At 43.4% G+C, this 15358-nt stretch overlaps 1 protein-coding gene across 2 annotated transcripts in view; it reads right to left on the bottom strand.

Moving 5' to 3' along the window:
* Window positions 1-15358, bottom strand: part of ESR2 (estrogen receptor 2) — a 189946-nt gene that overhangs the window by 61966 nt on the left and 112622 nt on the right. Inside the window, exons 1-3 of one of the 2 annotated variants that reach the window (XM_077464350.1) lie at window positions 5739-5810; window positions 5442-5617; window positions 2531-2647 (exon numbers count right to left, since the gene is read on the bottom strand). In XM_077464350.1, coding sequence (XP_077320476.1) covers window positions 2531-2647; window positions 5442-5610 — 286 coding nt within the window. In that variant the 5' untranslated portion in view covers window positions 5611-5617; window positions 5739-5810. Of the gene's footprint in view, window positions 1-2530; window positions 2648-5441; window positions 5618-5738; window positions 5811-15358 lie in introns of those variants that run through there. The other variant, XM_077464349.1, reaches the window with a different exon arrangement.

Here is a 15358-nt window from a genome sequence, read left to right as displayed (position 1 = left end):
GAGTTGCACCAACACACCACACATACAGTAGAACATGCCAGGCACACTCACACCCCCCCTTTACCCCCCCGATCACCCCCCAATTACCCCTGCCCCCCCAGTCACAGTGACACCAATTGCTTTTTTTTCTTTTTTTTTTGCATTGGTGTCATTTGTGACTGTAATAACTGTTAGGGCAGTTAGGGTTAGCCCCCTTTAGTTCTAATGTGCCCCCCTAACCCCCCCAATAAAGGTTTAACCCCGTGATCACCCCCCGTCGCCAGTGTCACTAAGGCTGGGTTCACATTGCAGCGGTTTATGAGAACGAATGTGATTCGCACCGCACTGCAGTGCAAATCACATCCGATCTCTGTGCGATTCGAGTTCAGCCATACAGATAGTATGGCTGAATTAGTGTCGCACCCGCCGCACCCGCCGCAAATTCGTACAGGACCCTTTTTTTGGCCCGCAGCAGAATCGGATCGCATGGGTGTTCACACCATGCGATCCGAGTTTGCAGATCGCACTGCGATTTGCGAACTGATCTGGGGGTGTCATTAACATTTCACTGACACTCCCAGCAGTTCGCATAGGGCAGTGTGAACTGCCGCCGGGAGGCATGTGATGCGGGAACCCGCCGCGGATTCGTGGTGTTCCCGCATCGCTCCAGTGTGAACCCAGCCTAATAAGCGATCGTTTTTCTGATCGCTGTATTAGTGTCACAGGTGACGCTAGTTAGGCAGGTAGGTATTTAGGTTCGCCGCAGCTTTTTATAGCGCCAGGGACCCCCATATACTACCGCATAAAGCCCCCTGATTGCCCCCTAGTTAACCCTTTCACCAGTGATCACCATATAACTGTTACAGGTGACGCTGGTTGGTTAGTTATTTTTTTTATAGTTTCAGGGCACCCGCCATTTATTACCTAGTCTCACTAGTGTACCCCTAAATTTAGGGGTGTCTACTTTCCAAAATGGGGTCATTTGGGGGGGGGTTTGTGTCATCTTGGCATTTTATGGCCTTCAAAACTGTAACGCCCTTAGAAAGCCTGAAGGCGGTGCTTGGTTTTCGGGGCCCCGTACGCGGCTAGGCTCCCAAAAAGTCCCACATATGTGGTATCCCCGTACTCAGGAGAAGCAGCAGAATTTATTTTGGGGTGTCATTTCACATATGCCCATAGCATGTGTGAGCAATATATCATTTAGTGACAACTTTGTGAAAAAAAAATAAAAAAAAATTAAAGTTTGTAATTTTCCCGCAACTTGTGGCAAAATATAAAATATTCCATGGACTCAAAATGCCTCTCAGCAAATAGCTTGGGGTGTCTACTTTCTAAAATGGGGTCATTTGTGGGGGTTTTGTGCCATCTTGGCATTTTATGGCCTTCAAAACTGTAATAGGTAGTGAGAAGTGAAATCAAAAATTTACGCCCTTAGAAAGCCTGAAGGCAGTGCTTGGTTTTCGGGGCCCCGTACGCGGCTAGGCTCCCAAAAAGTCCCACATATGTGGTTTCCCCGTACTCAGGAGAAGCAGCAGAATTTATTTTGGGGTGTCATTTCACATATGCCCATAGCATGTGTGAGCAATATATCATTTAGTGACAACTTTGTGTAAAAAAAAAAAATATTTTTTTTTTGTCATTATTCAATCGCTTGAGGCAAAAAAATAAAATATTCAATGGGCTCAACATGCCTCTTATCAATTTCCTTAGGGTGTCTACTTTCCAAAATGGGGTCATTTGGGGGGGTTTTGTACTGCCCTGCCATTTTAGCACCTCAAGAAATGAGATAGGCAGTCGTAAACTAAAAGCTGCGTAAATTCCAGAAAACGTACCTTAGTTTGTAGATGTGACAACTTTTGCGCAAACCAATAAATATACAATTATTGACTTTTTTTTTACCAAAGACATGTGGCTGAATACATTTTGGCCTAAATGTATGACTAAAATTGAGTTTATTGGATTTTTCTAATAACAAAAAGTAGAAAATATCATTTTTTTTCAAAATTTGCGGTCTTTTTACGTTTATATCGCAAAAAATAAAAATCGCAGAGGCAATCAAATACCATCAAAAGAAAGCTCTATTTGTGGGAAGAAAAGGACGCAAATTTTGTTTGGGTACAACATTGCATGACCGCGCAATTACCAGTTAAAGCAGCGCAGTGCCAAATTGTAAAAAGACCTCTGGTCAGTGACCAGCAAAATGGTCCGGTCTGAAGGTGGATATACCATATCTGCAATGCTGAGCTATATACCGTATCTGTGATCTGTATACTTTGTTCTGTGATGCTGAGCTGTATACTCCTGACACTATGGGTGGAAGCAAGTGGAATACAGGGTACAGAGTGGGTGGGGCTTATATAAGGGGTGTGGCTTATGGGAAGTGGGAGTGGTCAAAAGGGAAGGGTGGGGTCTGTCGCCCCCCATCCTAAAACTTCACCAGCCAGCACTGCATTCAAGTATTTTATATTGTGCTGGCTGATGATGTGATAATAAGACTAGAAAGCAAAAACAAAGAAGAAAGACTATAAAACAAGAAGGAATACAATCTCACCACATTTCATCATTCCCACTTCAAAACACTTTCGCAGTCGACATGCTTGACAGCTTTTTCGCCTGTTTTTGTCTATGGTGCACTGGTTTGTAGCAGGGCAGATATAGTCATTGTGTCCTTCCATATGAAAAATAAAAAATAAGAAACATATAGCATGAGGTAATAGTGATAATATGCAACATAATAACCCCTTCATAACATCAGCAAAGGTATCATCTGTGAAAGAAAAATGACGTCTTTATGGTGCCTAACCCTTTGGCACTTCACTTTCTTTCGGTACCAAGAAATATTGGCTAACTTTTATGGTAAGAAATATGTTTTTACTTTTGTGTCTGTACCGATAAGGTGGTGGTGTTTGAGCAGTCCCCTCACTTTCTGCCCTGGAGACACAGCTTGAACTAAGACGAAAACTCTCCAAAGTAAGAGGAAATTCCTTCAATCATCACTGGAACACCTATTCTGCAGTGAACACCTGTGATCAAGAGCTGTAATATGTTCCTGCACCAACTGGTCCCCTTCCTGTGATTTCACCCCACCTCTTGCAAAATTCTAGAGCCAGAGAGGACCCTTTCACTATATAACCTATAGCAAGTGTCCCCATGAACCAGTCAGTGATGTGGGAACGAGATGAAGGATTCCCCAACCCCCTCCCATATCTCTGCAGTTAGGAAAACAGAAGATTTAGAAGCCAGCGATGCAGATGACCATGCAGTTATGTTACTAAACTAGATTTTGGGTGGATTTTTTTCTAACCCACCACTAGAGAGCAGTGGGGGTAAAAAGGGGTGGGATGTTTGCATTTTAAAGCTGATCTCCAGAAATGTAATTTCCAGGATGGGGTTACCTCAGTTTTTTTTAAATGCCTGCTGAGAACAACACTTACTTACCTACCCCTCATAACAATGATTCCTGAGATAAAATACTCATTATTACAGCATGTGTAATTGCCCTGTTTACAATCCAGTAGGGAAATAATGTCTTAAATACTATCTCTTCAAAAAAATAATAAGCGCAGGAGACATTTACTTAAGCAATTTCAAGCAAAGACCAAGGTAACCTAGCCCACTAACCAGACTAAGCCAAGGTCACTTCCAATGCAGGTAGGAATTGGATGTCTTCTGAGAAAAACTGGAAACCTAGCACCATCCCATCTGTAGAATCATGAGTTTGCTGGCATGTAACTAACCTGTTTCTATGATGCATGGAGGGCCTATTAAAGTGACCTTTTCCCAGGGTAAAGTGAGGATTAGCAAAGTTATCTGAGCTGTTTTGTGTTGGTAATTTTAACCTACTCCTCACAACATCTACTGCTTTTAAGTCAGGTAACCTACCCCCCACTTTTCCTTAGATAAAAACATACAAGTTGGCCCAATGTGACTTTGCCTGCTTATAGAATAATTGCTTGGCAACCAGGTGACACATGCACAATTAGGCAACCTCTACTATATTTAGGCTCCTTAAAACTAATAGATATACCACTAAAGAGCTTGTGGGCAGGACCAGGTGCTTGATACCCATGACAGAATAAAGGTACACTGAAACTAAGTAAGCTGGCACAATAATTATTTGGATATGTAACGTAAGTAACAAATGACTTGTGGAAGACAGCTGCAAGGTGCTCACTTCCCACTTCCAGACAATATGGCAGTGGAGCCCTAATATCACAGGCAACCCGGGTACAATAGCTCTTACCAACTTTGGCAGTACTTTAGCACAGTCTCTTCAACTGAGAGGATGCTATGATAGGCTTATGTTACTGCAGCAACTTCTGATGGCTGATAGGCAAAACAGTGCAGGCACATTTAGAAAATTGATAGGAAGCTCCCTGTCCCAACTCTAGTGTTCCTAGATAGCAGAGCCAGGCATGGTATCCCTGCACTATCCCACTTCAACAGGAACCTCACCCTAGAACTAGATACACTGTACCTAGCTACAGTGGGAATTATGTCACCACACTTTTCACTTTGCAAATGCATGCCAACCAGAAAGGGACAGTGCTATTTATTAGCATTGGACACACTAAAGGTAGCTGTGGGGGTAAGCCAGACAGCAGCACCCAATCTGACTGCTGCTCCCCTGATGACAAATACGGAGGATTCAGAGGAACTAAGCTCCTCTTAACCTCCATTCCCCACTGCACAGCGACCAACTGAACAGTAGCACTTACAGAAGGTAGGACAAACTGAAACTGCCTATAGGCCAATTTATAATGGAGAGCGGATATTACTATTCTCTCTCCACTGTGCACTATTGCAAATAGGTAAGGCAAAGTAGGTCCCAGATCAAAAAATTACTGACAAAAAAGATTGAGGAGGACTGGTGCCCTAGGGATTTGACTGAATGAGGGACTTGAGCTCTAAGCAAGTAGGCAATAGGGGAGATTTACTAAAACTGGGGCACTCAAAACCTGGTTCAGCTGTGCATGGTAGCCAATCAGTCTCTAACTTCAGCTTGCTCAATTAAGCTTTGACAATAAAACCTGGAAGCTGATTGGTTTCTATGCAGAGCTGCACACTCCAGTTTTAATAAGTAACCCCCAATGTCTCTTGTAAGCTTCTTAAAGTTGATTTTTAATTTTGGCTGGAGCTTTAACATAAGCTTCCATGATGCTTTTGAAATCCTGACAGCTACCATCGGTCTACAAGTACTCCCAAACACACACCAGCTCTTTTTGCAAATTCCAGAATTGATAAGTTGCTAGACTGGCTACACTTATAATACAAATAATGCTAATTTGAAACATTTTCTGCTTTTCACAACTTGCAAAGCACAGAGGGCTTTAGCTGCACACAACAGTCATTATTAGACCTCATTAATATTCTGAATTCATTAATTACTTCGGAACATTCATCACCAGGGAATGGAATGTCCTAAATCAACCTCAGCAACAAGATCCAAGAACGAAACATACCTTGGATGCTCCTCTTGAAGAAAGCTTTACAGCCCTCACAAGACCAAACTCCATAGTGGTAACCGGATGCGTAATCACTGCACACTGCACAGAAGTGGGTGTCTCTTTTAGAGCCCGGGTTACTTCCAACATGATTAGTGCATTCACCTCCTATGGATTTTCTCTTCATGACTTCCCTGCAATCAAAACAGAAGTAGTGATAAACCAATTTACATATACATTTTATTTCCTTTTCGGATGTTAATAGATTGTGCCTAACTATAAATTTTCCATTATGCTCTTTAATTTAATGTATACCTTTAAATTCTGTATTAGAGAACTGGTTCCGCGACTGTTTTTGGTGTAGCAGTATTCAAAGTAACCTACAAGACAACAGGATTGCCGAAAGGTCCAAAGTACACAAGACACTGACATATCTTGCCAATCTAGGAGTGGCATAATATGGTACGTACTAAAGACATGACCACTGAGTCAAGCTCAGACTGTAAACTGCGCAATAACTTCTATTCTCTGGGTATTATATTATACATGGTGATCCACAGAGTAAACTTATCACAAAATCTGGCAATTCAGATTGTGCATATAATAAAAAAATGCATAACAAAAAAGCAGTACTGGGACAAAGTCCTCTGGCACCCAAAGCATAGATGCTAAAGTGTGTCCATTTCTGTGCTGAGATAAAGGAAGCTTGCACATACGCATCAACAACGGCCAGGGTGCCACAGTGTGCAGAAATGGAGGTTGCTGTCTGTCGGCCTTAGGTGTATGGAAAACCAGAATTTATCAAGTTGATAAATAAAGTTTATTCTAAACAAATTAATGAATACAATGAAAATTACTACGTGTTCATAAAAACAGGATACAATATTCTCATTTGATAAAATAGTGGAAATGATTAGAAAACTCATGCAAGAGTATAGACTGAATAAATGGCTGAATCAATGACTAACACATTTCGAGGGGATTCCTCTTCATCAGAGCCTTGGAAAACAGAAAATTATCTGTATCATGTGGTGGATTTATATAGAGAACGATGACTGTGTGGGAGATGTGTCACATGACAGATGGTGGATTCTCCTCTGCTCTAATGGCGTTCCCATCCACATCACAACGCTCTATGTAAAACCAGATACAAAAATAAAAATGTATATATTGTAGACATGTCACTGGAGAAGTGATCGAGGGGGTGTACATCTCACCTAGGTTGCTACACAGTGTGAGATGGTAAATCCAGGATGGATCAGTTTCTCAGCAGCGATATGCTGCTGAGTTGTTATTTAAATTTTGCCGGGCCTGGGTTTATATGGAATGGCAGGTAGGTTTGGTAGAGGGACCTGTCATTCCACATCCCCCGATCCAGTTCTGGGTTTGGGATCAGGTGAGCTTTGATCCTAATTAGCCTGGGAAGCTAAAGGCTCTGCAGAGCCTGCAGGTGATCGCTCTCAGCCAGGGAATGAACAATCTGTGTGTTGAAGGAAGCTGCAAGCACTGCCACTGCTGGAGCTAAAACTCACCCTGCGATATCCAGGTGAAAGACGCTGTGTTTGTAAGTGTCAGATAGGTGAGCAGAACCTGTTAGTAAGCGCCCAGCCGGGCTAGGACTTTTATTTTTGTTGTACTTAGAAAGCACGGTGTTGCTGTATATTTTGTTTGCTGGACTGTTTGTACCACGAATAAACGCCAAGATCTGCTTTATAAATTCCAAGTCTGCTGTGAACTGTCTCCAAACACACCCTACCCCAGGAAGATCCCTTACAATTGGTGTTCGAATGCGGGCAAAGTCGGTTGCTAGGGGCAACGGTGTGGACAGACTTGGCTACAGCTGCTTATGTCTTGGGTGAAAGCTGCAATGACACTCCAGGAACAGTCCAGCAACATGGAGGAGATGCTGAAGCAGTTTATGCAAGTGAGTTTGCAACAACAGCAACGACATGAACAGTCCATGGCTGCACAACAGCAGGCTCAGATAGAGGCCAATAGACGACATGAACAGTCCATGGCTGCACAACAACAACTTATCGAGCACCTGATAGCAAATCGAGAGGCGCCTGTGGTGATGGGAGCCGCTCCAGAGATTTTTTCTGGGAGAAGGACTGTGCAGAAAGCGCTGCAAAAGATGACTGCTGAGGACGATGTTGAGGCCTATCTAACAGTATTTGAGCGCGTGGCTGAGCGAGAGAAGTTACCAGCCGCTGAGTGGGCAGAGGTAATTGCGCCCTATTTAACAGGTGAACCCCAAAAGGCCTACTATGACCTCAGTGAGCAAGAGGTTAAGGACTATACTCGGCTAAAAGAGGAGATACTTGCCCGACTAGGAGTTACTACTGCAGTCCGTGCCCGGAGGGTATGCAACTGGAGCTACAGTCTGGACAAATCAGCGAGGTCCCAGATGTATGACCTAATCCATTTGGCAAGAAAGTGGTTGGAGCCAGACACTTCTACTCCTGCACAAATCCTAGAGAAGGTCGTGATGGATCGCTACCTCCGAGCCCTTCCTACTGACTTGCAACGCTGGGTGGGACAAGGTGATCCTAAGAATGCAAACGAACTTGTCAACCTTGTGGAGAGGTTCCAGGCGACTGAGGACTACCTCCGTGATGTTCCTGCAGCATCTTCACCTCCCCGGAGCGCCAGATCTGTGCCGTCGGCTGGTAAGAGACTTCCATCTATTGGGGGAGTGTGGAGGGGTGCTGATGGGGGGAAAAGGGCTCAAGTGGTGTCTCAGGGACAAAAGACTGGTGATGGTCCCGGGTGGCTAAGGGGCTCTCGAAAAGACTCCTTGCCAAAGAGACCAGGCCCTATCCAGTGTTGGAGATGCCATGAGGCGGGACACGTGTCGGCCCATTGCCCTCTTACCTCTGAACCCATGGAATGTGACGCTAGCCGGCGTCAGTCGCTATTTGCGGAACCATCTTGTGCTGCAGTTCCTGGACTAGAGACTGAACCGCAAATCTGCGATATTACAATCAATGACTTTCCTGTTAAAGCGTTAATGGACTCAGGAAGCCTTGTAACCTTGGTGCATGCTAGCCTGGTGACTGGGGACTTAGAGTCTAAAAAGCATATGAGCGTTGTGTGTATACATGGTGATACAAAAGTGTACCCTATAGTGCTGGCTAAAGTCGGGACTGAACAAGGCACAGTACAATATGAAGTGGGTGTGGTTAAAAACCTCATGCATAATGTAATATTTGGGCGCGATTTTCCTTTATTCTGGGCTCTCTGGGAAAAAAGAAAAATCCCCAAAAGGAGTGAGGATACCTCTAAGGTGGTTGCCTTGTCCACTGTGAATGATAAAAGTGTGCAGGATGAAAATGATTGTTTTCCTTTGCAGGTCCTGGCTGGGGAGGAGGAGGCTCCTCCCACTGAGCAAAATATACTAGACTTAGAGGTGTCTAGCGATAATTTTGGGACTGCACAATTACAGGACCCCACTCTCAAAAATGCGAGAGAGCAGGTTGCTGTTATGAACGGGGTACCTCAGGAACCAGATGCTGAAAAAAGATTTCCACATTTTTCGGTGACTAATGATCTTTTCTATAGAGTTAATAAGGTTAAGGATGAGATTGTGGAACAGCTTCTGGTACCTAAGCCGTACCGGCGTCAGGTGCTTGACATGGCACATAACCATGTTCTTGGGGGACACTTGGGGACTGACAAAACGCGAGAGAGGGTTCTCCAGAGGTTTTTTTGGCCGGCCATATATGATGACATTAAAAAATACTGTGAGTCGTGCCCCACATGTCAGGTTAGTGCCCCAGTGTCACATTTTCGCAGTCCTTTGGTTTCGCTCCCTATTATAGAGGTGCCTTTTGAGCGTATTGCCATGGATTTAGTGGGTCCCATTGTAAAGTCAGCTAGAGGACACCAGTATATTTTGGTAGTCCTGGATTATGCGACCCGCTATCCTGAGGCTGTACCCTTAAGAAACACTGCATCTAAAACAATTGCACGTGAGTTGTTTTATATGTTCTCTAGGACTGGGATCCCCAAAGAAATCCTAACTGACCAAGGTACGCCATTTATGTCGAAAGTAATGAAGGAATTATGCAGACTATTTAAAATCTCACACATCCGTACCTCTGTGTACCACCCCCAGACGGACGGATTGGTGGAGAGATTTAATAAAACTTTGAAACATATGTTGAAGAAAGTGGTGGCAAAAGATGGTCGTGACTGGGATCATTTATTACCCTACCTCATGTTTGCTATTAGGGAGGTGCCCCAAGCGTCCACAGGGTTCTCACCATTCGAGTTGGTCTATGGTCATCACCCTAGGGGTCTACTAGACATTGCAAAAGAGACATGGGAGAATGAGTCCACCCCATACAAGAGTGTTATTGAGCATGTAGCACAAATGCAGGACCGTATAGCCACTGTAATGCCCCTGGTAAGGGAACACCTCCAGAGAGCTCAAGAGGCCCAAAGTAGAATTTACAACCGGTCCGCAAGAATCAGGACATTCAACCCAGGCGATAGGGTCCTTATACTAGTCCCCACTGTTGAGAGTAAATTCTTGGCGAAGTGGCAAGGTCCCTATGAAATTGTTGAAAAGGTCAGTGAGGTGAACTACAAGGTGCACCAACCAGGTAGAAGGAAGCCTTTCCAAGTTTATCACATAAACTTGATCAAGCCCTGGAAAGACAGGGAATCCTTGGTGGCGACAAATACTGTTAATAATTTGTCACCACCAATCCCTCCAGTCAAGGTAGGTGATACTCTATCAGTGTCACAGAAACAGGAGGTTCAGGAATTTTTACAGAAAAACAAAAACAAGTTCTCTGACCTCCCAGGGCGTACACACCTCATCCATCATCACATTGAAACTGAGCCTAGAAGCAGAGTAAACCTTAAGCCCTATAGGATACCGGAGGCACGTAGGGAAGCCGTATCTGCCGAGGTAAAACGTATGCTTGCTCTGGGGGTAATTGAGGTGTCACAGAGTGAATGGTCCAGCCCAATTGTGCTAATCCCAAAGCCCAATGGAACTTGGAGGTTCTGTAACGATTTCAGAAAGTTGAATGAGATCTCCAAGTTCGATGCGTATCCTATGCCCAGGGTAGATGAGTTGATTGAGAAGTTGGGTAACGCCAGGTACATAACCACCCTCGATCTCACAAAGGGCTACTGGCAGATTCCACTTTCTGACGAGGCTAAAGAGAAAACTGCTTTCTCCACCCCTGATGGGCTATTCCAGTATGTAGTGATGCCGTTCGGGTTACATGGAGCGCCTGCAACTTTCCAGAGGTTGATGGACTTGATTCTGCGACCACATCGTGATTACTCAGCTGCCTACCTCGATGATGTGGTCATTTTTAGCCCTGATTGGGAAAGTCACCTCTGTAAGGTACAGGCCGTGTTGGATGCCATAAGTGATGCAGGGTTGACCATAAATGCCGAGAAGTGTGCTCTAGCCCTAGAAGAGGCCAAATATCTAGGCTACATTGTTGGAAGAGGATTGGTTAGGCCACAGCTAAATAAAATTGAGGCAATACAGAATTGGCCTAGACCCCTGACAAGGAAACAGGTTAGAGCTTTCCTGGGTATTACGGGTTATTACCGTAGATTTGTGCCGAACTTTGCCTCAGTTGCTGCTCCGCTAACTGACTTGACAAAGGGCGGAAAGACAGCAATGGTCACGTGGACCCCAGAGGCCGAGGAGGCTTTCCAAAGCCTTAAGTCTGCCTTGTGCCAACCACCTGTGTTAGTCACCCCCGATTTCAGGCGAGAATTTCTGGTCCAGACAGATGCCTCTAACACAGGCTTAGGTGCAGTACTCTCACAAGTAGTGAATGGTGAGGAGCATCCGGTGACGTACTTGAGTAGAAAACTAACCCCGGCCGAGAAAAATTATGCCATTGTGGAGCGAGAATGTTTGGCAGTAAAGTGGGCCCTAGAATCGTTAAAGTATTACTTGCTAGGCAGGAAATTCAAGTTGGTGACAGACCATGCCCCCCTAACATGGATGAAGTTAAACAAGGAGAGAAATGCAAGAGTGACTAGATGGTTTCTCTCCCTACAAAACTTTAATTTCACTGTGGAACACAGGCCAGGGAAATTACAGGCAAATGCTGACGCATTGTCAAGGGTAAGTTGTCTGTGGGGACAAAAGGCTCAGCCCTCCGGTCTGAAAAAGAGGGGGGGGATATGTAGACATGTCACTGGAGAAGTGATCGAGGGGGTGTACATCTCACCTAGGTTGCTACACAGTGTGAGATGGTAAATCCAGGATGGATCAGTTTCTCAGCAGCGATATGCTGCTGAGTTGTTATTTAAATTTTGCCGGGCCTGGGTTTATATGGAATGGCAGGTAGGTTTGGTAGAGGGACCTGTCATTCCACATCCCCCGATCCAGTTCTGGGTTTGGGATCAGGTGAGCTTTGATCCTAATTAGCCTGGGAAGCTAAAGGCTCTGCAGAGCGTGCAGGTGATCGCTCTCAGCCAGGGAATGAACAATCTGTGTGTTGAAGGAAGCTGCAAGCACTGCCACTGCTGGAGCTAAAACTCACCCTGCGATATCCAGGTGAAAGACGCTGTGTTTGTAAGTGTCAGATAGGTGAGCAGAACCTGTTAGTAAGCGCCCAGCCGGGCTAGGACTTTTATTTTTGTTGTACTTAGAAAGCACGGTGTTGCTGTATATTTTGTTTGCTGGACTGTTTGTACCACGAATAAACGCCAAGATCTGCTTTATAAATTCCAAGTCTGCTGTGAACTGTCTCCAAACACACCCTACCCCAGGAAGATCCCTTACAATATATATATATATATATATATATATATATATATATATATATATATATATATATATATATATATAATATATATATATGTGTGTACATATAGAGATGAAATAAGAGTTGCAGACGGTATAAAATAATATATAAAATGTACATATATGTATATACTTGGTCGAACCATGATAAAAAGTGTATATTAAAAAAGTGTATATAACAACGGTTAATGTTATTCCAGAGAGTAAAAAGTTACTAAAATTGTGTATATATATATATATACACACACACACTTTATATATCAGTGTATATATAAAGTGTGTGCGTATATACACACAATTTTAATAACTTTTTACTCTGTGGAATAGCTTTACCATTTTATATACACTTTTTACTATGGTTCGACCATGTATATATGGCATTTGTGATGTGGATAGGAACACCAGTAGAACAGGGGAGAATTCACCATCTGTCATGTGACACATCCCACACAGTCATCGCTCTCTATATAAATCCACCACATGATACAGACCATTTTCTGTCTTCCAAGGCCCTGATGAACAGGAATCCCCTCGAAATGCGTTAGAATTTGATTCAGCCATTGATCCAGCCTATACCGTTGCATGGTTTTTCTAATCATTTCCACTATTTTATAAAATGAGAATATTGTAACCTGTTTTTATGAACAAATAAATGAATACAAATTTTCATTGTATTCATTTATTTGTTTAGAATAAACTTTATTTATCAACTTGATTCATGCGTTTGGAAAAGCTGGGTGATGAGGAAGAATGGAGGCGCGTGACCTGACTTCCCCCAGTCAGTTCAGGCAGCGGGACATGCATGTTTTCTTAACATAATATATTATATCATTTGAAAATACTACCATTTTGTACTAAAACTGCCAGCACGAGTGCGGGAGAATATCTTTTCTGTCTACACCTGTAATTAAACCAGTGTCATGTTCAGCATGTTAAAGAAGAGTTAGCTTTTAATTATCATTTTTGGTAATCAAAATGTGTTCTTTCATCTTCAAATTAGTTTATTATTCATGAAAATTCCAAATTTTATTCTGTGATCATTCCCTTTTATATTGGTACTAGAATGATTCTGGTTCAAAGCATTTTTCTTAATTCGGGAGTATAAAAACCAATGAACACAAAATTTAACATTTGCTATATATGCATAACAAAAAATCAGCAAAACAAAACAAAAACAAGCTAAGGGAATGAAGGTGTTGATAAAACTAAAATGGCGTTAACTAACTAAGAGGTAATAAAGGGCCAAAAGTGTTTTTCATTTTTATTTTTTTGACTTTATCCATAACAGTAACTTATGAATAAAGATTACAACAATGAAGGTGACTGCTTTTCTCTATAATTCCCCACTGTGCCATTCAGTCTAGAGAGCCATAGAAAAAATATTTTTTTTTTTTGGACTCATGAGCACCATTTAAATGCAAAAAAGTATTTAGAATTCAATTTAACGCATTTCTAAAACCTTGTTATTAGTGGTGTGGGTTATCATCCCTGCCACAGCTGAAAGCCAGCTTTTCCTCCTCTCCCTCCTTCTGGCATTCAGCTACCACAGGAGGAAAATACAGGGGTTGGAACCAGTAAATATCAACCCTATGCCTCTCATGTCCCTCTTTTTTCTGCTCCCAAATCCCCCCGTGCTCCCCTGGCCGCCATCCTATCATTTCACAATGGGTAGCATGGAAATGGCCAGTAAATATGTCATTTACTGGGCCCTTTCTTTTTCTGAAAGAAGCAATTAGTACTAATCACTCACTATGTTCATTGTCCATTCATAACTGAAGCATAATAAATTGTATTTACCATGCTTATGTTTGTGAATGAACAGGAAGTTACTCAGCACAGGACACTTCCGATTCATTCACTGTCCAGCGCAGCTGAGGTTGCAGAGAAAGGGACTAAGGAATCTCTGTCCTCATTTATAGTAGGTGAGGTTGAAAAAAGCCAACAGGGTTCTCCTGATATTTCACCAATCTCCCCATAGAGAACAGTGGGGCTCTGACAGGTCCCTTCATGCACAGTGAGCAGAGACGAACCTGTCATCCACCTGCTCAGCGATGATCAACGGAGTGATCCCATGCTGAGCTGGCAGAGTCCATCCAGCGTATTTGCCCATGTGAAAGGGGGCCTAATGCAATAGACTGCGTACACCTATGATCCCTACTAAGTTGCTATTGCTGTGCATGTGTCCACTGGGTAGATTCCCTTTCTCTATTTGTCCTAGTGGCTGTTTTTACCAGATTTAGTGAGGGACAATCCATAGTGAGGGACAATCCAAAATGTTTGCTTGACACTAGAACAAGATTTTTTTTAAATACATACATAAAAAAGTGGTACTAATAGCAGTCACAGTTATGCAAGTTCCTACAGCTGTCTAGAAGCATGTTACATTTATTGGACTTTGTTGTACAGTTGCCAAAGTGGTGAAAAGAAGCCTTAGGCACACTTGCTCTGAGGGGACCAAAGCCACTAATGCTGCACTCTATACCAACCTATCCTAGACATCCGTGCAAATTTGGGAGCATCCTATACCAGCCTACACTTTTGAGAAAGCCTACTGGCCGCAACACTCGAGGTAGGCGATGATGCGATCATACTGGGAGGAGCCAGGTGGAGATTTGTGAATGCAGGAAGTTATCTGAGATATGCTGTTTTTTGACATCTGAAATGTGAGTGTCTTTTACTGTCAGGAAAGGTTTTACCTGTTGGTGGCACTAGCAGATCTTTGTGTAGCAATATTGGTGTCCACCAGCGGGTATCTCCTACTAGTTTGGAGCTGTCAGGAAAGGTTTCACCTGTTAATGGCATTGTCTGATCTTTGGGCCACAGTACTGGTGTCCACTAATGGGTGTCTCCTAGCAATCTGGAGTCGACATCATCTCCTGCAATCAGGCGTCACCTGAGACCGATTGCAGGAGATGTGCATTTATACCCGGCAAGCACTCACACACTTGCCTTGGTACTGTCCTTGAGCCCTGACCTGTACCCCTGATCCTGTGAACCTGAATTTGAACCTGTTCCTGTCCCTCATGTGATCCTGTTATCCTGTACCCCTGCCCTGCAGCCTGATCCCTTACATCTTCTCCCTGCCCGGTCTTGCTCATTGCCCCATCTACTGATCTCTCGTATATGACCCTGGCCTGACTACAAT

Source organism: Lithobates pipiens, unplaced genomic scaffold (genome assembly GCF_037356315.1).
Source record: "Lithobates pipiens isolate NorthernLeopardFrog02 unplaced genomic scaffold, aLitPip1_a1.2 Scaffold_30, whole genome shotgun sequence".
NCBI lineage: Eukaryota > Metazoa > Chordata > Amphibia > Anura > Ranidae > Lithobates > Lithobates pipiens.
Note: the sequence above shows the minus strand (reverse complement) of the source record. Positions and strands in the feature narration are given on the sequence as shown.